This window comes from Schistocerca gregaria, chromosome 9 (assembly GCF_023897955.1).
Source record: "Schistocerca gregaria isolate iqSchGreg1 chromosome 9, iqSchGreg1.2, whole genome shotgun sequence".
Classification (NCBI taxonomy): domain Eukaryota; kingdom Metazoa; phylum Arthropoda; class Insecta; order Orthoptera; family Acrididae; genus Schistocerca; species Schistocerca gregaria.
The window spans coordinates 111,277,175-111,302,589 of NC_064928.1; the positions used below are offsets into that span (position 1 = coordinate 111,277,175).

At 41.7% G+C, this 25,415-nt stretch overlaps 1 protein-coding gene across 1 annotated transcript in view; it reads left to right on the top strand.

The window, feature by feature from the left end:
• LOC126291690 (atypical kinase COQ8B, mitochondrial) overlaps positions 1-25,415 on the top strand; it is a 120,046-nt gene extending 94,631 nt beyond the window's left edge. The window contains exons 11-12 of the mRNA XM_049985315.1: positions 9,047-9,130; positions 24,975-25,415. Of these exons, the coding sequence (XP_049841272.1) occupies positions 9,047-9,130; positions 24,975-25,193 (303 nt within the window). The 3' untranslated portion in view covers positions 25,194-25,415. The remainder of the gene's footprint in view (positions 1-9,046; positions 9,131-24,974) is intronic.

A 25,415-nucleotide genomic window follows, 5' to 3' on the forward strand; every position in this document is an offset into this window, starting at 1 on the left:
TTCAATTTTACTATTTATAAGTGCTCAATTAAGTCAATGTTGTAATAAGGCCAGTCAGTGAAGGCCAAAAACAAAAATCAAATGTTGGGAATAATTCATGCAGTTGCAAATTTGTGCACAATGGTAGGATTTAGTGCCATGAACAACATACTAGAAATTCTGACCAGTGGGAGCAGAGTCAGGGAGTTGGGGTACATTTGAAGATCACTTTTGTACGTTTTCCTTGAATAACGTGAAAACTATAATGTATAGCAAAAACGTATCTCAGTACAAAATTCAACTACATTAAATTTCCTAGAAATGGTCCCATTCATTTTTTTCTGTAGGACTAATGAGAGAATATGAAAATCTCGCACTTGGTTTTTGAAGATCAAATGTAACATTGCAGGTTACATAAAACAACATTAATAGAGGCATTTGAATCACCCTGTATATACACCATGCATTTTTTGAAACATGTACGGTGTCTGTCAGATAGCAAAAAACTTCAGTCATAATATTTTACTGTGAAACACTACATACAAGTTCCTTTTCCATGCCATGAAGGATTCATGATTCAGAATGACAGATCAGTTGACAATTACATTGTTTCAATATCACTACAGCCATTTCAGGTTTTCCTGTATTTCTATTGAGGTGACACACTTCTCCAATACATACTGGGCATTCATGGAGCTTCTAAATTGTGCCCACAAAGTTATTGCAGTTGCCATCCAATCTTAATGACACACACCATCCATCGTCTCAGTTTTCCGTGGGGAGATAAAACAGTACATCCACACTGTAGTTGAGCTTTCCGGCAACATAATTTGTTTTATCCTACTTTCTTTCATGAGTGTCATTCGCCAGTAAGAAATACACAGGGGTACACGTCACTCTTCCAAAGTGATTTGCAACACCATACTTGGTTATTACAGGATGAGTCAAAAAGGCTTCACAACTTTGGAATGATATACAAGTTTATTGAGATAACTTACAGAATCAGTAAAAGTGTCACTTTGGGTTTGGTGTGACTACCATTTGTGATGTGGCAAACATCCCAGTGGTAATAAATTTCTTCCCACATTTGTTGCAGCAAATCGGGTGTAACTTGTGCAATGGCAGCATAGATTCGATTTTTCTCCTTGACTAAATTGTTTGGTATGGGAGGAACATATGCACGGACACTAATGAAACCCCAGAGAAAGAAATCAAGTGGCGTCAAGTCTGGGAAGCGAGGTGGCCATGCTATTGGCCTGGGAAGTGATTAACAAGGAAACCTTGGACTTCTGTGAGAAAATAAGGTGGTGCTTCATCAGTAAACTATCCCATCTCGGTCATCTTCATCGATTTGTGGGCAAAGCTGTCCTTCACATGTTTGACACAATCATCGACGTGCACGGACCTGGTGATTTATCACACTGCAGCAAACAACCAGTCTCCAGAAAGTTCTTGTGCAAAGAGTAAATTGTAGACCTACTTGGATATTCTTTAGCATATTCGGTGGGAAATTTATACCAAACAGTTGTTGCAGAGTTTGTTTCATGAGTGAGCATGTTCTGCACCACTGAAGTTATCCATTTTAATTTTGCACTATGCTGACACTGTGTTTCAGGATGAGGTATAGATGCACTGTGTGAATCAAACTTGAGGTTCTGTGCTACGAAATGATACATCTGCTGATTCTGTAATTTATCTCAATAAATTTCTGTATAATTCCAAAGTTATAAAGTCTTTTCTGACTCACCCTGTATTTGGTTTTTATTTTATAGTAAAGTTTTCTCGTGCACCCCTAGACTCTAAACCAGGCCACACCAACTTCAGCACTTAGTGCTTGCGTGCCTCGGTGCCACACTGAGAGGCAGCAGCATTTTTCCCCTCCCTCTTCTCTTTTCTCCTGTGTAGTGGCTGTAGCAGCATGCGTTGACAGAGGCAGCACTCACTCTTGCATTATCTTCAGTACGCTGAAGTATCCATTCAGAATCTTATGAAATGGGTCACTGTTAATCTGTCTTGCAAGTGTTCAGCATGGGCAGAAAAGGTTTGAATTTAGGTGTGCCATTTTTTAATGCTCAATGGGAAGACTGGTATTTTTTTGTAAAGTCTGATGGGAAATGACTGATTATCTGCCACACTACCATAAATATCAAAGCATCCACAAGGCGCCATCATTACAAAAATAAACATTCCTCAGCACACAAGGGGGATTGTTGGACTGTATATATATATATATATATATATATATATATATATATATATATATATATATATATATATATATATATATAAAGAAACTTCCACATGGGAGAAATATATTAAAAACAAAGATTCAAAGACTTACCAAGCGGAAAAGTGCCGGTAGACAGGCACAATAAAAAACACACAAACACACACACAAAATTTCGAGCTTTCGCAACCGGCAGTTGCTTCGTCAGGAAAGAGGGAAGGAGAAGGAAAGATGAAAGGATGTAGGTTTTGGCTCTGTTGCCTGTGTCTATGTGCCTGTGGTTCTGTCAGTGTGATCATGTGATGTATCTGACCCCAGGAATGTGTCGATAAAGTTTCCCCTTCCTGGGACAATGAATATTCACGGTGTTCTTATTTCAATTTCCAGGAGTGTATATATGGCTTGTGTCTATATATGTATGGATGGATATGTGTGTGTGTGTGTGTGTGTGTGTGTGTGTGTGTGTGTGTGTGTGTGCGCGAGTATATACCTATCCTTTTTCCCCCCTAAGGTAAGTCTTTCCGCTCCCGGGATTGGAATGACTCTTTACCCTCTCCCTTAAAACCCACATCCTTTCATCTTTCCTTCTCCTTCCCTCTTTCCTGACGAAGCAACCGCCGGTTGCGAAAGCTCGAAATTTTGTGTGTGTGTGTTTCTGTGTTATTTTATTGTGCCTGTCTACCGGCGCTTTCGTGCTTGGTAAGTCTTGGAACCTTTCTTTTATATAAAATAGAAAGAAACTTCCAAATGGGAAAAATATATTAAAAACAAAGATTCCAAGTGGGAGAGCGCCGGTAGATAGGCACAATAAATAAAACACACACACAGAATTTCTAGCTTTCGCAACCGACGGTTGCTTCTTCAGGAAAGAGGGAAGGAGAGGTAAAGATGAAAGGATGTGGGTTTTGAGGGAGAGGGTAAGGAGTCATTCCAATCCCGGGAGCGGAAAGACTTCCCTTGGGGGGGAAAAAGAACAGGTGGACACTCGCGCGCGCACACACACACACACACACACACACACACATATCCATCCGCACATACACAGACACAAGCAGACATTTGTAAAGGCAATGAGTTCGGGCAGAGATGTCAGTCGAGGCGGAAGTACAGAGGCAAAGAAGTTGTTGAAAGACAGGTGAGGTATGAGCGGCGGCAACTTGAAATTAGCGGAGGTTGAGGCCTGGCGGATTTCTAGAAGAGAGGATATACTGAAGGGTGAGTTTCCATCTCCGGAGTTCGGATAGGTTGGTGTTGGTGGGAAGTACCCAGATAACCCGGACGGTGTAACACTGTGCCAAGATGTGCTGGCCATGCACCAAGGCATGTTTAGCCACAGGGTGATCCTCATTACCAACAAACACTGTCTGCCTGTGTCCATTCATGCGAATGGACAGGAAGACATCACGAGTTATTTACATTATTTAAATATCTTGTTGCAAGGTAAAAATAAATTAATTGGCACTAAGTGTGATCCTATTGAAAGTCCCCCCCACCCCTGCGGGTGCAGGACTTAGAATAGGCCCGAAGTATTCCTGCCTGTCGTACGAGGCGACTAAAAGGAGTTTCACACGTTTCGACCTTTATGTGATGGTCCCCTGTAGGGTTTGACCTCCATTCTTTAAAATTTTCCTAAAGAGCGAGCGAATTGGGAAAGGGCGTCTTACAAGGTGCATCATGTCCATCGTGCATTGAGATATTTAGCTCACTTTCTCATCGTCGCATTGCAGTCCTGCCAATTCTCCACCTCTTGGGCGAGGACACCTTCCTGGGTGCTTTTCGTGCATGCACTAAGCAGTGTAGATTTCTGCACCGACGATGACCATGGACTTCTTTGCACCTGATATCCAGCATGGTAGCCAGTCCATTGTGGTGGGGTGGCCATGTACCCTGTTGGTTGTAGCCCCCTGACCACACAGTAATCGCTCTGCTGATGCCTGCACCATTAATTCCACATGTATGCCAAGGGGTAGATGCATGTCCCCCTGGGGCATTGGGACTCCCGGCAAAGGCCATCCTGCCAGGTGGCCTTTGCTGCGGCTGGGTGGCACTCATGGGGAGGGCTCTTGGTCGGAGTGGGTGGCATCAGGGCGGATGACACACGATGAAGCGTAGTCCGTCATCTCTTGCTGGTGGTGAAACACCAGCAGTGTCTAAGTGATCACGAGCCCAATTAAATGCACAGAAGTACAACCCCAAATCGTTCCCCTCCCTGGCCACACCATGGGAGGAACATTAGGCTAAGGATGGCAGCGGATCTTATTCGCCCCGGTACCTTGTATGTTCGAGAGCTGACGGGGAATCTTTCATGAAGATGAAGCCACAGTTTTTTGTTGAGCATTTAGATGACAAGTTCGGGGAGGTGGAGGCATTGTCCAAAATGAGATCTGGGTCTGTCTTGATCAAAACAGCATCCTCTGCCCAGTCATAAGAGTTACTCGTGTGTGACAAGCTGGGGGATGTTTCTGTTGCCATCACGCCCCGTAAGAGCTTAAATATGGTCCATGGGTATCATATTTCATAGAGACCTCCTATTGCAGTCCGACGATGAGCTGTGCACCAATTTAGAGTGGTGAGGTGTACATTTCATCCGGCGTGTCCACCGGTGTCGAAAGGATAATCACATTGCCACCAGTGCCTTCATCTTGGCCTTTGAGGGTGATACATTGCCTGAGAAGGTCAATGCCCTAAAGCTTTAAGTGCTGGAAGTTCGCCATATGTCTCCCCGCTGTACTTCCAGCGTCACATGCCGAGATTGCAGATGCCCATCACATCCCAATACTCCATGTGCCCCACCTCCAATCTATGTTAACTGTGGAGAGCACTATTCGCCTTGCTCGCCTGACTGCAGGATTCTCCTGAAAGAAAGGAAAATAATGGAATTCAAGACCGTGGACAGACTGACATATACTGAGGCTAAGAGAAAATTTGAATGCCTGCATTCTGTGCGTATGACATCGTCTAACGCTGCTGCTACAACTGTTGTGGCACCATCAGCTCCGCCAACGCAGTTCACCTCTCAGAGCTGGAAGACTACATCTGCCCCCTTGATGGTGAGGGACATTTTCCTCCCTGTTGCTCCTGCACCACCTACTTCAGGAGCAACACCCCCAACCATAAGGGACATCCGCCCCCACTTCTAAGCTGGAGAAGCATAAGTCTTCTTCGGCTTCTCTCGCTAGGAAGGGATCCCTTGGGTCACTCCCTTCCCAGGTTTCTTCTAGTGGGAAAGACGACACGTACCAGTGGCTGAAGAGCCCAAAAGCATCTCGTCATACGACTTCATGTTCATCCTCAGTCCCAGAGACTGAGTCAGTGAAGTCCTTCCAGCCAGGGAAACCCACGGTGCAGCGAGAGAAATCCAAAACGAAAACCCCTAAGACCAAGGAAATTGTGGTGGCATGAGCACCACCACTACCTACAAGCTCTGCGACTGAGGATGGGGTGGAGATTTTGGCATCCACTGATGCCCTAGATCTCACCAGACCCTCAGACACAATGGATATAGACTGCTCAGGCAATAAATCAGTGGCAGCAGGTGACTCTGACGTGTACACTGCCTCAGTGAATGTTCAATGCCTTCCCAGTCTCACAGTATGATCCTCCAGTGGAATTGTGGCTGAGATGCGGCAACTGTTAAGCTTTACACCTGCTATCTGCATTGCAGACCCCTGCCCTCCACGGCTATAAGGGATGTTTCAAGAACCGGAGCAACTATTATAGTGTGTCAGGTGGAATTTGTATTTATGTCCTAAACTCAGTCAGTAGTGAACATGTGATCCTTCAAACCCCTCTTGAAGCTGTGGCTGTCACAATAAGGATGACACAGGAAATAACTGTCTGCAATGTGTTTCATCCTCCAGATGGTTCAGTACCCCTGAATGTATTAGCTGCACTAACTGATCAACTCCCTAAACCTTTCCTACTTCTGGGAGATTTTAATGCCCATAACCCCTTGTGGTGTGGTGCCACGCTTAGTGGCCAAGGCAAAAATGTCAAAACTTTACTGATGCAATTCGACCTCTGCCTCTTAAATATTGGGGCTGCCACACATTTCAGTGTGACTCATGGTAGTTACTCGGCCATTGATTTATCAATTTGCAGCCCAGGACTTTTCCCATCAATCCACTGGAGAGCACATGACTTCCCGTTTGGTAGTGACCGCCTCCCCATCTTCCTGTCACTGCCCCAGCGTCAGGCACATGGACATCTGCCCAGATGGTCTTTGAACAAGGCGGACTGGGGATCTTTCACCTCTGTTGTCACCACTGAATTTCCCCCACATGGTAACATTGATGTGATGGTTGAGCAAGTGACTAGCACAGTTGTTTCTGCTGCAGAAAATGCTCTCTTTAGGGTGCCCAAGGCGTAAGGCAGTCCCTTGGTGGTCACTGGAAGTCACTGAAGCAATTAAGAAGCATTGGCGAGCTCTACAGTGGCATAAGCGGCACCCTTCCCTGGAGCACCTTTAGCCTTTGAATGGCTCCGGGCTCGTGCTCGCTACATTATCAAACAACAGAAGAAGGAGTGTTGGGAGAGATGCGTCTCCACCATTGGATGCCACACGTCGCCTTCCCAAGTCTGGGCCAAGATCAAATGTCTTTTCGGGTACCAGGCCCCAGCAGCTGTCCCCGGTGTTACCATAAATGGCAAGTTATGTACTGACGCAAACATGATTACCGAGCACTGTGCTGAGCACTTTGCTCGAACCTCTGCATCGGAGAATTACCCCACAGCCTTTCGCACGTTCAAACGGCGGCTGGAACGGAACACCCTCTCATTCACTACACGCTGCAGTGAATCCTATAACACCCCATTTACAGAGTGGGAGCTCCTCATTGCCCTTGCACATTGCCCCGACACAGCTCCTGGGCCTGATTGCATCCTCAGCCAGATGATAAAATATCTCTCATCTGACTAAAAGTGACATCTCCTTGTCATCTTCAACCGGATTTGGTGCAATGACATCTTTCCATCGCAGTGGTGGGAGAGTACCATCATTCCAGTGCTCAAACCCGGTAAAAATCCACTTGATGTGGATAGCTATCGGCCCATCAGCGTCACCAGTGTTCTTTGTCAGCTGTTGGAATATATGGTATGTTGGCAGTTGGGTTTGGTCCTGGAGTCATGTGGCTTGCTGGCTCCATGTCAGAGCGGCTTCCGCCAGAGTCGCTCTACCACTGATAATCTTGTGATCATCGTGTCTGCCATCTGAACAGCCTTTTCCAGACATCAACACCTGATTGCTGCCTTTTTTGACTTACGTAAAGCATACGACATGACTTGGCGACATCATATCCTTGCTACATTGTATGAGTGGGGTCTCCAGGGACTACTGCCGATTTTTATCCAAAACTTCCTGTCACTCCGTACTTTCTGTGTCCAAGTTGGTGACTCCCAGAGTAATATCCATATCCAGGAAAATGCAGTCCCGCAGGGCTCTGTATTGAGTGTCTCTCTATTTTTAGTGGCCATTAATAGTCTAGCAGCAGCATCTGGGCCCTCCATCTCACCTTCTCTGTATGCAGACGACTTCTGCATTTCGTACTGCTGCTCTAGTACTGTTGTTGCTGAGCGGTGCCTCCAGGGAGCCATCCACAAGGCACAGTCATGGGCTCTAGCCCACAGCTTTCAATTTTCAGCTGCAAAGTCATGTGTCATGCAGTTCTTTCAGCGTCGTACAGTTCATCCGGAACCCACACTTTACCTTAATGACGCTCCACTCAATGTAGCAGAGACATATAAATTCCTAGAACTGGTTTTTGACACTCGATTGACTTGGCTCCCTCATCTTCGTCAGCTTAAGCAGACGTGCTGGCAGCACTTCAATGCCCTCTGTTGCCTGAGCAACACCAATTGGGGTGCAGATAGCTGCACGCTGCTGCAGCTCTACAGAGCCCTTGTCCAATCCTGAATTGACTATGGGATTGTGGTTTATGGTTCGTCAGCACCTTCAGCATTGCATTTACTCGACCCTGTGCACCACTGTGGGATTCAATTGGCAACAGGAGCTTTTAGGACGAGTCCGGTGACCACTGTACTGGTGGAGGCTGATGTCCCTCCACTACAGAACAGACATGTGCAACTGCTCACCAGTTACACAGCACATATTCGTAGTTCCCCTGCGCATCCGAATAACCATCTGCTTTTCCCGGCTGCAGCAGTCCATGTTCCGCATCGGCAGCCTAGATTGGGGCTAACGATTGCAGTTGACCCACACCGTTTTCCCCAGTCCCATTCATTAAACCATAACAAGGCTCTGCCCTCGCTAAGTGCTGCCACAATGGTGCTGTGTCTGCCTCCCCACCCCACTGGCACTGCAGCAGAGCACTGGTGCTTTGCCGGTGCTGACAAAGTACTGACGTTGGTGTGGCTTGTGTTAATATATGAGTTTCTCTTCCATAAAAGTAGCTTAAATGTATTTATGTCAAATTGTTCACAAGGTTCTGACAAGTACTTAATCGCAATGCATAGAAGTTTATGCTATGTGTAAGATCACTCACTTCTGCTGTCAAGGGGATGGTGCAAACTGTTTTTACAGCTGTTTATATTCTCACATTTCTATGAATACTGTTCAATTTAGACAGATAGATTGTTTACATAAGCTAATATTTGTACTCCTTATCATTTCAAAGAAAGAAACAAGAGTACACCTCTTTGTACCCTCCACTTGTTGTGCCTCAAGGCATAAAATCTGCCTCATTTGTCCTCCTCACCCCTCACCCCCCCCCCCCCCCCCCCCCACTCCCCATTTGAGTTCCTCACTTTGATCTAAAACATAAAATATGAAAGTTAAAATTTTGCAAATGCTGTTAAATATAAACTGGTTGTTTCCATTTGCAGGTGATGGAAGATGCTCATGTCAATGCTGTTATGATACTGGGCGAGGTGTTCAGAAGTAAAGAACCTTTTGACTTTGGAGCACAGGTATGCATATGTATTCCTTCCATATTTGACTCCAATCTTGTACTTGTAGCGTACATGCGACCTTAGTATTGAGGACTCATTGTCAATCAAGAAAATAATCATATTTTTTCTACAATTTCTTCTGAGTCACAGTAGATAAAGTTCAAAAGATGCTGCACAGATACACTGTGCAGCCCATGCAAAATAAAAAATAAAGCAATCAAAATTGACTGCATAAGTTTTGCCTATTTACAGACTCGAAATAGGTCACATTTAACATCATGCATTTCTCAGCACAGGTTATAACGATATGTTTACGTAATGTGCATACATAAACATATGTTATAAACGTCCCCGTTCGTAGTCGCTAATTATAACAATATGTTTCTTTTGTGCTGCAACATATAGCTATAATCAGGGGTGGAAATATATTTGCGAACGCCGACCGTGTGCAGCTGCCTCTTGTTGGATCGTCTGATCAGTCAGGAAGTTGCATTGAGGAGAGTAAATGCCTATTCAAAATATAATTACTTTTGGATAGCTCAACATGAATTTCCTAAGGGACCGTAGTTTATCATGCATTTACCAGTAGAATGTGGCGCAGAGAAAATATTTCGCTGCATACATTTTCCGTCAGATTTCGACGAAAGAATTCATGACTGTGAACTCTCTATTTGGCAGAAACATAAAGAAAATTAAATAACTTCATGAAGGAGTGAGACGTAGATTCTACACTAAATAAATAGTCCATACACCAATTCCATTTAAATCTTAATTTATGGCAATTAATAGATGAACTTACACTACAATGAAGAATTTTAAAATCGATGCCATTTTGACTGGCACTTCTCTTCTCGTAATGACAATAATTCCTTTGACGTTTTCACATACACGTCGCACAATAAATTTACTGCTATGCAGTATTGCACTTTTAGTATTGCACTTTACTTTACACTAAAATATTATTATTTTTAACGATAATATTACAGCGGCAAGACATGCGCGTCCGACACAAGTTACAAGAGACAAGAGAAGAATGAGTAACTGTTCATTGAGAATATCTCGTACATAAAAAAAAAAGAAAATGTGTAAAAGTGTTCTTCTTCTGTCCGTTTTTCGCGCCGCGGTTTTCAAAGCCAATAACTCACTGCATCTCTGATGGCGCTTCGACAATAAACAAGTTACGTCACAGGTCGTTCACCTTTTACATTCTCGCAACGTTATTTGCTAACTGTAGCTGTTGCCGAGTGACTGCTCGATTAGTGAATGATTTAAAATGATAAGTCAATCACATAATGTTACAAGGTTTCAGTACCTATCTGCCCTTAGAGAAGCCTACTTTCGTAATTGTCCGGTATCACTGAGTCACAGCTTCCTGGATATCTTTATCAAGCCAAATGATTAAAATAATCGTGGGAGATAAATCTTGTGAATAAGATCAATGATGCAAAGTTGAGACTTGTTTTTGAGAAAGGAACTGGTGATACTTTGCAGCAGAATGAGCTGGGGTGTCGTTACACACAAGGATAAAGTGTGAGGTATAAGGACAAAATCATTCTCATTGTATTAAAGCCAGCAATTTTTTTACCTTTTTTATTTTCAACATTCATAGTGTCCTCTTTTATTGGAGATACAAAATGTTTGTGAAAAATTACACTGCTATTGAAAGACATTAACATGATCTTTAGCCTTCTTTTTGTCATAAAATATCAACCCTCCCCCACACCACTTCTTTCCCATTTTTCATCCAACTACTTCCTAAGGGGTAGCATTTCTTCCATTATCCAAATTGTAACATTCTGAGTAATACTTATGCAACTGCATCTATTTTCTCAAAAGTTTTCTTTAATTCTTCTATAAGTAGCATCCGTCTTTCCTATAATCACGCACACTTCTGCATCTTTGGATTTCTCCTGTAGCCATTCCTGCTTTTCAACTTTGTACTTCCTGTCAACCTCCTTTTCTTGATTTGATTTGAGATAACCAGCTTTGATTCTGTCAGGAACCATTGTGCATAGTGACTGTAGACTATAAGGAAGATGAGGCACACATGAGCCAGTCACAATCCCATTAGCTTTCATTGTGTTGCAAATCTAGATTTTGACTATAAATAGCCATCTTCAGTGCATTTTCATTATATTTCAACAGACTCGGGGCAGTTCATATCACCGTATGTTCTTACAGGTGTATTGGCTCCTCAGTGTCATGAACTGAACAGGGTGACATGAACTGGTGTGAGTCTGTTGAAATATAATGAAAATGAGCTGAAGATGTCTCTTTATATCCAAAATCTAGATTTGCAACACTAATAAAAGCTAATGAGATTGCGGCTGACTGCTTTGTGCCTCTCCCTCCTTGATATGAGGTGTTGGTATTCCATTTTGCATGTTTCATTTGCTGCATTTTTTTATCATTCCTTCTTCTATCAGTAAAATTTAATATCTCCTGTGTTATCCAAGGACTCTTTCTAAATCTTGTTCTTTTTTTAGCTTTTCCTCTATTCTCATCCCTATGTAATCTCTCAAAGCCACCCATTTTTGTTCTGTTGTATTCAGAATTATGCAAGAACAAGCAGGAAGCCAGCCATGGCCTTATCAATGTAGGCGTTTCAGTATTCATTTTAGAAACTTGAGAACGACTACGGAAAGCCCAGCTCAGGATGGCTGGGCAGGGCACGAACCCCATTCCAGCTAAATGTGAATCCAGTTCATTAACACTGGGTTAGCCACCTAACTCAATATATGATTCAGAAAGTGTTAATGAAGTGTATTCGCATTCAGGAGGAACGGGGTTCATACCTTGCCCAGCCATCCTGAGCTGGGCTTTCCGTAGTCTTCATCAAGTTTCTAAAATGAATGCTGGGATGTCTACAAGTAGATTACAATATGCCTAACTAGTATAATCAATAATATAATGAGAAGAGGCAACTTTTTTATATGACACGTCTGAAAAATGTAAACAGATGAACACATATATCATACTGCTGAAACATATAAAAACATGAATATCTGTCAAAACTATATCCATCACAACTATTATTGCAACAGATTCTTTTCTGAGGTGTACTGCACTGCATTTGAAACAAAGTTAACAGGAAATGAACTGCAGAAACATTCTGGTGTGAAGACAAATACAGCGTGGATGATACTCCAGTCAACAGATTAGAAAGTACTCTACAATAAATGAGAGCCTAGTATTTCTGCAAGCAAACATATTTATTTATGATGTTAAAAGTTCTCAGTAAGAGATCATTTTAACTCTGCTCTAAGAGCTATTTCCTTACCAAGCTTCTTGGAGATGTAGGCAGTGCATTATAAAGAATGGCATTGACGTAGCTCACCTGTCTTTGAGTACAAACTGTTATCGCTTGCTGTACTCACAGGAACCCATAGTTGCACATGTTACATCTATGGTAATTACTATTAGTTTTCTGTCTCAAAGGTTAGCTCTTGTCATCGATGCACATTTGTATAATTACGTATTCCGCAAACCACTGAGAAACGCAAAGCAGACAGTACTTCCTATTACGCAGGTTGGAAGTTAAATAGTGACAACACTGCTGTGGAGACACTATACAATAGAATCTACTATTGTCGCTGATAGCACACATTGTTGACAGACCTACCTTACCTCCAAGCAAATGGACTTGCCGTCCCTCACTGGCGTGCACACAATTGAGGTAAACACCGCCACTTGTGAGCGAGCTGTCTAATGTAACGGTGTCACTATGTTTTGAAAACAGGAGCAATGGAGTTGGATCAAGATTGAATGTGCCAGAGGTCGTACAATACAACACTGTCATTGAGGTCTTCGAGAGGCATGCACGGAATCGGCATTGCCGTACAGAACAGTGGAACAGTGGGTAAAAGCCTTCAACAAAGGTCATCAAGCTGTGGCAGACATACATCAGACAGGCCATCCTACCATCTCTGAAGAAGAAGAGCATGCTGTTGCCGCATTAGTGGACAGTGATCAATGCCATATGATTCATAAGCTCACCCACGAAATCAGATTAGCATATACAACTGTGCTTTGCATCCTGAAGGAATGCCTGGACATGCAAAAAACTGCATCACGATGGGTTCTGCATGAATTGATGGAATTGCAGAAATGGATGCGTTACGATGCTGCTCAGACGTACTTGGAGTGCTACGAGCATGAAGGAGAGGCTTTCTTACACCATATTGTAACATTGGATGAGACATGGGCCACATTGTATGAGACAAAACTGAAATGCCAATCCAATGAATGGCGTTATTATGGGTCACCACGAAAGTTGAAAGTGCATCAGAACCCCAGTATGGTGAAAGTTATAGTGATTCTCTTGTACGGCTGTGATGGTGTTATCCTAACGTTACGTTCCTCCACCGTCAATGCACAGTATTACTGTTCATTTTTGGAGTATCACCTGCGACCAGCTTTGCGAAAGAAGCGGCGACACTTTCTGCACAACCCACCCATCATTTTGCATGACAATGAGCGGGGGCGTACAGCACAAGCTGTGGCTGCTCTGTTCGGACAGTGGGACTGGGAAGTACTGTACCATCCACCATACTCCCTGGACTTAACTCCTTGTGACTTTGATTTGATTCTGAAGATGAAGGAATCACTTCGTGGCATTTGCTTCAGAACTGTTCCAGAGATTCGACAGGCAGTAGACCACTCCATTCGCACCATCAACAGAATGGGCTCAGCTAACAGTATACTACGCCTTCCACATTGCTGGCAATGGGTTCTACACAATGCTGGTGACTACTTTGAAGGACAGTAACAGGTGCAAACATGTGACTCTTCTGTATCGGTTGTGAATAAATAATTGCCACTATTTAAGTTCCAACTCTCATATACAATTGTCAAGGTTTCTTCCTGCTCTGTTCGCATGTATGGTATGAATGATTGCTTAGTCTTTTTTTGCCCACTGTACTTAGTCTAAACTTATCATCATCATTCCACCTCAAAGTTCTCAGCTTTGAAATCTTATCCAGTGCAGTCCCCAACAGTCAGTCATTCCTTCTCATCCCACCTGGTAAGTCTCCCATGACCCTGGATTCTGGGTGCTTTTTCCTAACTCTCTCTACTTCCTAGTCACCAGTCTTCTTTTCTCATTCCTTTTTCTTCCCCATCAGTTCTTTTGCCAGAATAAGGAGCCACTGGCTCTGAAAGCTTTCAAATTTCCCTCTCTCTAGTTACATTACAGTTTGTTTTTCAAGCATTTACATGTCGCCCCCCTCTCCCCCGTGGGACAGACCTGTGATAATTTAAGGTGCCCTTCTTTGAATATGTTCAGTACCCAGTACCACACTTACACTTAATGTCTAAAGTACGATCATGTGGGGTATCAAGTGAAATTTGTGATGGGAGGGAGGACACAGCATGTTATCTTGAATGGACAGACATTGTCAGATGTAGAAGTAATTCCACGTATGCCCCAGGGAAGTGTGCTGTTCATGTTGTATATTAATGAACTTGCAGACATTATTAGCAGCACAATTAGACTTTTTGCGGATGATGCAGCTATACGTAATGACGTACTATCCGAGAGAAGCTGCATAAATATTCAGTCAAATCTTGATAAGATTTCAGTGTGGTGCAATGGTTGGCCACTTACTATAAATGTTCAGAAATATAAAATTTTGCACTTCACGAAATGAAAAAATGAGTATAACATCAATGAGTCGCAGTTGGAATCGGCCAACTCTTACAAATACCTGTAGGGCCATGAAATGGGATGATACCATAAGCTCAGTTGTGGGTAAAGTAGGTTGTAGACTTTGGTTTATTGATAGAATACTGCAAAGTGCAATCAGTCTACAAAAGATATTGCTTACAAATTACTCATGTGACCCATCCTAGAATATTGCTCAAGTGTGTGGGACCTGTACCATATAGGACTAACAGGGGGTATTGAATGTATACAGAGAAGAGCGGCATAATTGGTTACAAGTTTGTTTAATCATTGGGAGAGTTTCACAAAGATACTGAAGGAACTGAAGTGGCAGACGCTTGAAGATTCAATCATTGTTGCCATGCTCCATGCATGAATGGAACAGGAAGAAACCCTGATAACTGATGTAATGGGATGTACCCTCTGTCGGAGTATAGATGTAGATGTAGATCCCCCTATTAGTCCTGTTTATTATGGATCCCATACACTTGATAAATATTCTATGGTATGTCACACAAATGTTTTGTAAGCAAATATGTACACTGATTGCATTTTCCCAGTATCCTACCTGTGAAATGAAATCTGCAAAATAATAATGTAATATTCTGAATTAGGACCCTTGCCCCAGTGCCAGTTGGACTGACATATCTCAGAACAGCTAAGTTCTACAGGAGCCCACCCTCTCTTTCCCAGGAGGGAATGAAAATTGAATGAAAAAAAAAAGTAATTCTGGGAATGTAATGGTGAGACACAGGCCCCTAGCAGATCAGTGCATGTTTCCCACAGACTACACACCTGATTTAAAGCAATTCTCTGTACTGCTTTGAAAGCTTATCAAAACTCAACCTTTGTAGTGCTTTTTTGACACAGTAGTTCATTATAGATAACGGCGTAGTCTAAAAACATCAGAAGTTACTATTAATATTGTCTGCAGGTTATTAATATACAACAGGAACAACAAGGGTCCCAACACACTTCCTGGGGCAAAACTGAAGCTAACTTCAACATCATTCATTGACTCCCCAAGCAAGGTAATTTACTGTGGCCACCTTACCAATATATCATCAGTCCAGTCACAATTTGGGGTTGGAAAAATCTTATGATCATCCTTTTGTTAGAAAAGCATTATTTACTTTACCCCTCTGTCTTTGAAGTTGGTAGTTGACATAAATTCCATCTTGTTTTTCTTCTGTTCCTCTGAAAATTTCTTGCCAGTTGTTTTTATAAGCTTGTGCACAAATCTGTTCTTTGTAAGTAGTGTTCCAAAGGCTAGATGTTTCACAAAGGAGTTCCATAAAAAGTCAAACTAATTTTTTGGTGGGCAGAGCTTTTGCACTACCATATTTTGCGATTAGGAGTGCATGGAGTGCACATTATAGAGTCAGTAAGCTGAGTGCCATCACTGAAGGACTAGTTTTTGCAGAGTTCATAGTGACAACTGTTTTGTGTGATAGTCATTTTTCCTCTGGCTGATTTTCATCAACAGCATGTGGTGGTGAGATTCTGCTTTTTGCTTAGTACAAAGTGGAGCAAAAACTAGTGAAATGTTAAAAACAGTGTACAAGGATGAAGATATGGGGAAATTTCTTAAGTTTTTGAGTGGTTTTCCTATTTCAAAAGTGTGAAATGTCAATTGATGCCAAGCTTCATTCTGGTCGTACTTCCATGGTCCACACACATGAAGGTGTTGGTTGGGAACATTTGTGCAATCTTCAACAAAGATCAACATTGGACCATTGAAGAAATTGTGGAGCTGTAAGGAGTGACTTGGAGTTCAGTGCAGGGAACTGTGACAGAAGATTTGAGAATGAATATGGTGGTTGCTAAATTCGTGTCAAGAGTGCTGACTGCTGAAGAAAAACAAGGTCACATGGAAGCATGGTGTGTGTTGAAAGTTGCATCCCAAAATGATACAAACTTTTTTTAAGAAATTATCACATGTGACAAAGATTGCAGCCATGCTTAATATCCTGAAACAAAGCAACATTCAAGCCTGTGGAAGACTTAAAGTTTGCCTCATTCCAAGAAAGTTCATCAGGTGAAATCAAACATTAAGACATTTTTTTTAGGGGAGTTCTCCATCCAGACTTTGTTCCCCAGGGTCTGACATTTAATTAGGCTTTCTACTTGGAAGTTTTGAGAAGACAGCACAACAGTGTGCAGCGGAAGTGGCCTGATTTGTGGCAGTTGGGTGACTAGTATTTCCATCATGACAATGCCCCTGCTCACAGAATGCTGTCTGTACGACATTTCTTGACTGAAAATGGTGTGAACTAACACCCCCCCCCCCCCCCTCGCAAAACTCACCTTACCTTGTTCTGTGCGACCTTTTTTTTTTTTCTTTTTCTGTTTTTTTTCCTAGAATGAAAAGAGCCGTGAATGAAAAGCATTTTTGTGCGGACCCTGAGATGAAGGGAAAAAAGATGAAGGCACTGTCAAAAACATGAATTTAAACAAAGTTTCGAAAAATGGAGTAAAGGATTAGGCAAGTGTATTACTGGAAGCGGAGAGTACTTTGAAGAAGACTGAAAGTTTGTGCTTAAAATGTGAATATGTAAGTTGAAATAGTAAAAGCTGGTTCCTATTACATTATGTTTTCTTCTGTAATGTTCTTATTTTCTTAATCTTCCCTAATTTCTTCTACCCATCTGATTTTGATCTCCTGTTAATAATGTTGAATAATCTGTTGGTGAGTCTGTTATTGTCCATTCTATAAATGGCACATACGGTATCAAAACTGACCAAGTAACGAAATTTTAAAAAATTAGTTCAAGTCATATATTTAAAGTAAAACTATATCGCTGTCAGGTAAGGTGAAAATATGCTTTAAAATTGGTTTTGTCTTCAGTTATAGAACATTGAATTCTTGTTTGTGCAACAGCACGGGTCAAGCCCTGCAACCTGTGAATTCATAACTGGTCAAATCAAGGAACCTGCAACAGTCCTCACATAGCAGCATTTTTGTCTGGAATCTCTTGTTGTTAGATTACAAAACAATGTGGTCATTTCAGTGGGTAAAATAATTCCAGAAACTTGGAAGTACCAAAGTCTGTGTAAAAAAACAAAAGTCGCTATCTCAAATGACACCTCACACAGCAATCAAAGGTAATTCCTCTTCCTGTCCCCAGAACAAAAGCCACAAAACTTCTCCTGAGAAAGACTTTGGTCCAACATGAGAAGATCTTCAGGCGTTGCAGTGTTATAAAACAGTGATGTTAGCTAGTGAAAGATCTTGCACTAGGAATGAGAGTTACAACATGGTCTCCAAAGTCGGCATCAACGTGAAATGGCTGATATTGTGATCTAAATTAGAGCAAATTGAAGTCCTAAAACATCAAAATTAATCAGTATGGGTGAACAGCAACTGTCCACGATCATTTACAGACCATTTTGTTTCTATTGCATTCAAGAACTAAGTGAACAACAAACTTTTAGCAAGAGAATTATCCTCAGTTTTCTGATATCGTTGATACATTATGTTGAAATGCTTCTATTTATTGCTATAAAGAAAAGTAATTACAGTGTCCCTTTATTTTCATTTAATTGCTTTTTACACAAGATTTTGTAATTCAAACAGTACAGTTTTATTAGAGAGAAAGACAAATATATATATATATATATATATATATATATATATATATATATATATATATATATATATATATACAGGGTATTTGGAAATTCCTGTTAAAACTTTTTGGACTTGTAGAGGGGAATGAGAATATAATATTTTGAATAGGTATCTATGTCCAGAAAGGTATTGTTTCCGTTCTATGAAGATTTCAATTCAGTTGCTTAACCCATCCAGTTCTGCACGAGGAATTGAATTAGGCGTGGCACAGTACAGTTACTAGGCAACAACTCAAAAGGAAACATAATGAAACATCCATTTATCACTAAAGCACATTTGTTTTATTAACACTTAAACATCATATTTCTGTACACACATATGTTGGGTTCTTTTTTGTTGTAGACCAATGTAAACCTGTAATGTTCAAGTGTACGTAAGTGATAAATGGATGTTTCATTATGTTCTCTTTCAATTTGTTAGCTAAAGTCTTACTGCTTTATGCCTAATTAAGTTCCTGAAGTTGAAGTGGGACGAGTTTAACAATTGAATCAAAACTATTGTAGAAAGGAAATGATATTTTTCTGGACATGAGTTCCTGTTTAAAATATTATGTACTCACTCTGCTTTACAGGTCCTAGAAGTTTGGAACAGGAATTTCCGAACACATTGTATACAAGGGGAATTCAGTAAGTAATGTAACATTTTCTTTTTCTCAACTAGTTTTGGTTGGAACAATATGGGACTTGTTGTGGGACATTGGGGAATTTCCCACTTCAGCCTCTATAGTTTCATGAAGTTTTGATCAGTGGCAGCACTATATGTCTGTAACGGAGGTACATATCGAGCAGAGAGCTGTCATCGGGATTCTTTTCGCAGAAACCAGAGCATCACATACATTCATTGCATTATGTCTACGGGAACCTGGCAGTGAATAAAAGCACAGTGAGTTGTTGGGCATCGCATTCTGTCATTCTTTCAACAAGGTTGTGCGAACTGTCAGATCTCCTGCATGCCAGCCAGCCAGCAGCCAGCTGTGCACAACTGTGATATCTGCAATGTTGAAATGTGTGGACACTCATACGAGATGACTGACAGTTAACAAACAAACAGCTCCCAGTGTAACTGGATGTCTCCGATGACAATGACACACTCGTTCACCAGTTGAGGGTACTCGAAGGTGTGTGCTCATTGCGTTCTTCTTAGCCTAACCGAGGACTGTAAAGAGCAACAAAGGACCATCTACACACATCAAAAAAAAGTTTTGCTTCACCCCGGTTCCCAGAACTCCTGAAGATAGACATTTACTGTGTATATTGTATCACAGATACGATCCCTTTGACCGTTCAGACACATCACTAAACCTGCCCAAAGATGTAAACAACCATGCATGAGCAGTGCCTATTAGACACAGGGGATCAGACAGACAATCAGTTCCAGTCATTCCACCAGGAAGTAAGTACACAGCTCGTGTTGACAGTAGTTCAACCATGCCTAAACGGTCAATACCGCTGTTTGATCACGTCTGCATTGTTACTTTGTGCCAGGAAGGGTTCTCAACAAGGTAAGTGCCCAGACATCTTGGAGTGAACCAAAGCGATGCTGTTCGGACATGGAGGAGATAGAAAGAGACAGGAACTGTCGATGACATGCCTCGCTCAGGCCGCCCGAGGGCTACTACTGCAGTGGATGACCACTGCCTATGGATAATAGCTCGGAGGAACCCCAACAGCAATTCCACCATGTTGAATAATGCTTTTTGTGCAGCCACAGGATGTTGTGTTAGGACTCTAACTGTGCGCAACAGACTAGACTGCATGATGCACAACTTCTCTCCCGACGTCCTTGGCAAAGTCCATCTCTGCAACCACGACACCATGCAGTGCAGTACAGATGGGCCCAACAACATGCCGAATGGACCACTCAGGATTGACATCACATTCTCTTCACCGATGAGTGTCGCATATGGATTCAATCAAACAATCGTCAGAGATGTGTTTGGAGGCAACGCGGTCAGGCTGAACACCTTAGACACACTGTCCAATGAGTGCAGCAAGGTGGAGGTGCCCTGATGTTTTGAGGTGGCCTTAAGTGGGGCTGACGTATGCCGCTGGTGGTCACGGAAGGCGCCGTAACGGCTGTACGATACGTGAATGCCGTCCTCCGACCAATAGTGCAACCATATCAGCAGCAAATTGGCAAGGCATTCATCTTCATGGACGATTATTTGTGCCCCCATCATGCACATCTTGTGAATGATTTCCTTCAGGTTAACGACATTACTCGACTAGAGTGGTCAGCATGTTCTCCAGACATGAACCCTACCGAACATGCCTGGCATAGATTGAAAAGGGCTGTTTATGGACGACGTGACCCACCAACCACTCTGAGGGATCTACGCCAAATTGCCATTGAAGAGTGAGAAAATCTGGACCAACAGTGCCTTGATGAACTTGTGGATAGTATGCCATGACGAATACAGGCATGCATCAGTGCAAGAGGACGTGCTACTCGGTATTAGAAGTACTGGTGTGTACAGCAATCTGGACCATCACCTCTGAAGGTCTCACTGTATGGTTGTACAATATGCAGTGCGTGATTTTCATGAGCAATAAAAAGAGTGGAAGTGATGTTTATGTTTATCTCTATTCCAATTTTCTGTACAGTTCTGGAACTCTCGGAACTGAGGTGACGCAAAACGTTTTTTGATGTATGTGTATGGAATTCCTTGCACGTACAAGACTGAATGTGACAAGTTTTTGTTGAACATTGTCACAGGCACTGAAACATGGGGAGGCACGACACCACTTATCCTTCAAAGAAAAAATTCACATCCACATCCCAGGCCAGAAAAGTCATGGCAACAATCTTCTGGGACTTTTTTGTTTGATGTCCTTCCTCATGGTGCATGATCAACTACGAATTGCATTGTGCTACCCTCAGGAAATTGAAGAAATGATTTCAGCATATTCATCACCACAAAAATACAGACTACTACTATTACTAATACCACCACCACCACCACCACCACCACCACCACCACCACCACTACTGCTCCTTGGCAGACTCTCACAAGTTTGCACACCTATGAGGACCTCACAAAATTTGATTGTACTGTACTTCCTCATCTTCCCTACAGCCTGGATCTCGCATCTTCCACATGTTTGGCCCAATTAAAGATGCACTCCTGAGGAAGCAGTACACAGATGATGGAGGAGCTTATTGATGCAGAAAGACATTGTCTCCAACATTGACCAATAGAGTGGTACCATACTGACAAGCAGGCCCTCCCAGCAAGATGCCGTCACATTGAACAGATGTTATGTTGAAAAATAGGTTTTTGTAGCCAAAAGAGTAGACAATAATATGGTATATTGGAATCCTGAATAAAGCAAACATGCTTTCAGAAAATAAATTGTGCTGCATTACTTTTTGCACACCCCTGTAAAAGTGTAACAAAAACGGCCAAGTCAAAATTTTTTTAGGAAAGTTCCTGTAGACTATAAATACCATTGGATTAAAGGAGACCAGACTTAAATTGACATAATAATAGGATCATTATTAATCAGATGTCACAAAACAATAAAACTTAAATGTAAAACCATTAAGGATGAAACTATGAAAGAAAACACTTTGTGGGTGTCATTGCTTTGTCTCGTGAGGTGTTTTGTCCATATTGGAAAATATGCCTTCAGTGATTGGGCTGGTGTCGATACTGGATGCTTCAAATATGGCCTAAGAATTTCAAGTGTTGCATGCATATAGTGTAGCACAGTTGTTGTTCAATTTACTTTTAGCAATTGAGCATTATTAGAGAAAATCCCAATGCACGAGTGCTGCTTCGTGTGTTGAAACTGACAGAGATGTTTTGTCTTGAGCTACATTGTAGAATATTGTTTTTGACATTCTAGAATTATTTGTGAAACATATATTCTCAGAACTTTGATTACTGTTCCTTTCTTTCATAGCTTAGATTGCGTGATATCCAGCAATATCAAACCTTCCTGTCTGGAAGAGTCTTGTGACGAGATTTTAGAGTCAGGTCACCAATGCAGTCTCAAGAATATAGTGAATGTTCTGGTTGGTGCTTTCTTTGTTAGTGACTAGGAAATAGAGAGGGAAGTGCCTACACAGTGAAGTGAAGTGAAAAAGTGTTATCTTTTTGTCAATAACATATTTCTCAACTCACTGTATTCATCTGAATGAAATGACCAGTAGTTAATACATTTCACTTGTATTTCGTAACTCAAACTTGTATGTGACAGTTCGCTTTTAAATTTTCAAAGATGTAAAGTTCTGCACTTCTTAAAACCAAAATCATAGTATCCTATGACAGCAATATCAATGATTGGCAAATTTAAAATAATTCTTCACTACATATTTTTACATTTATATGTAAACAAATTATACTGTATCATCTGTTTGGACACAAGTGAAAATAAAAAATTATTGTTGAACAAAAAATGTTACTAGAATGGGTGGTGACTATTATACAAGGTGTAATCAGATATGGGAATTTTTTAATTCTGTGGTGTTTATACATCCAGTTTTCAATATTTTCGAAAATGATGGATCAAAGAATTTGCATTAAATTTTACATGAAAAATGGAACAAAGTGCAGCACCCCATTTGAAATAATGACTTTTGGTGAATCCGCTAGGAGTAAGACAAGAGTTCATGAATGCTATAGACATTTGAAAGAGGCTTAAGAAGACACCATTCTGGATGCCTTAGCTGATCAGTTACTGATAACAGTGTGGAAGAAGTAAAGAAAATGTTCTGAAAAATCACCCAGTCACCCCTAGAGAGGTTGCTGATGTCAGCATATTCTTTGGCTCATGCCAACCAATTTTTTGGGACTTTTGGGCATGAAACTTATTGTAGCCAAGTTTGTTCCAAAATGGTTGGGTTTCAACCAAAAACTACATTGCATAGACATCACTCAGAAATTGCTGAATTAAATCAACAATGATCCAGAACTTCTATAAAACGTTATGACTGGTGACGAAGTCTGGATATAAAGGTATGACATTGAAACCAAGGCCCAATCATCCCAATGGAATCTGCCTGAAGTGCAAAGACTGAAAAGAAAGTTGACAAGCTTGCCCACATGTCAAGGTTCTTGTCACGGTTTTCTTTGATTACAAAGGGGTAGTGCATCAAGAGTTCCTACTGTACAGTTGTACAGTCAGAAAGAAATACTACCTGGAAGCATTGCACTGTTTGGATGAAGCAGTCCAAAGAAAATGACTGGAACTGTGGCAAAACCACTTGTGGAAATTACATCATTACAATGCTCCCACTCATATCTCAAAGGTTAGACAGAGAGTGGAGAGGAGAGAGGAGAGAAACCATTACGTTGTGTCAATCACTGTATTCACTGGACATGGCCTACTGCAATTTCTTCCTTTCCTGAGTCTGAAGAGAATCCTAAAAGGGCATTGTTTTACCACCATTGATGAGATAAAAACAGAATCACTGAAGGAGCTGAACACCATAATGAAAAGTGAACTCTGCAAGTGCTTCCAAGGTTGGAAGAGACACTGGAACATGTATGTTAGGGGGATTACTTCAATGAGGACAACGTTAATGGTGATGAATAAGTAAACATTCTTTCGGAAAAACTAAAATTCTCATGCTTTTTGATCATGCATCATATGTGTCTTGTTGTATACCAAAAATAAAAGTGCACCACTGACCATGTGGAAGCCTTCTTAAAAATTTTCCAGTCTCGGCATTAAGTGAGGCATCTAGGAAAACTCTAAAAACTCGTATGTATTACTCCCATATGGAATGCAAAAGTAAGAGTAAATTATTTACAGTGTACACCAATTATTGTAAACAATTATTCTTTCTGTGGTTCAAATGGCTCTGAGCACTATGGGACTCAACATCTGAGGTCATCAATCCCCTAGAACTTAGAACTACTTAAACCTAACTAACCTAAGGACACCACACACATCCATGCCTGAGGCAGGATTCGAACCTGCGACCGTAGCGGTCGTGTGGTTCCAAACTGAAGCGCTTAGAACTGCTTGGCCACACTGGAGGAGGAGGAGATTAGTGTTTAACGTCCCGTCGACAACAAGGTCATTAGAGACGGAGCGCAAGCTCGGGTGAGGGAAGGATGGAGAAGGAAAGCGGCCGTGCCCTTGCAAAGGAACCATCCCGGCATTTGCCTGAAGTGATTTAGGGAAATCACGGAAAACCTAAATCAGGATGGCTGGAGACGGGATTGAACCGTCGTCCTCCCAAATGCGAGTCCAGTGTGCTAACCACTGCGCCACCTCACTCGGTCGGCCACACCGGCTGGCATTCTTTCTGTGCTCAACATGCAGTTAGAATGGGAACTTCAGTAGTTTGGCAGTATAGATTAAGATGTAGAATGTAGTTTAAATTCCAGTCTGTACACCCAGGTTTAATTAAGCCTGTCTAAATCACATTACGCAACATCGGGGACAGTTAGTTTGAATACTCTTCCATCCTATTGCCCATCAAATATTAGCTTGCACTCCATATGCAGTGACCTCAGTATCACTGGAAAGTTATTCTAAATTTACTTAGTTATTGTACTGATTCTTATCCATACAATATGTACTTGATTCTAAAATGTACACATTTGGTTTCTCTAGGACACTACTCGTCGCATTACAGAGCTGGTGCCGACAATGCTGAAACACAGGCTGCGCCCACCGCCGGAGCAAATCTACTCTCTGCATCGCAAGCTGTCAGGAGTTTTCCTTCTGTGTGCTAAACTGCAGGCTCGTGTTGAGTGCCGTTCCATGTTTGAGGAAGCTTATTGGAAATACACTCATGGAGACGTTGACCGTATTGCATCATCTCATGGATAGAGAAGTGAAAAATGAAGTGTGTCATGAAAGCTTTATAGTCCTGTGACATCATATAAGGTGTCTGATGTGTTTATAATGTGTGAGGCTTTAAGTTGTGTGTAAATTTTTCTCAGGCAACCGAAGCTTGAAGCTTTATCTCAATGTTGTGAATAACCTGTTAATGGTTTGGCTTTATCGCAAAATGAGAGCACTTTAAATAAAGTCAGTTACAGATATAGACAA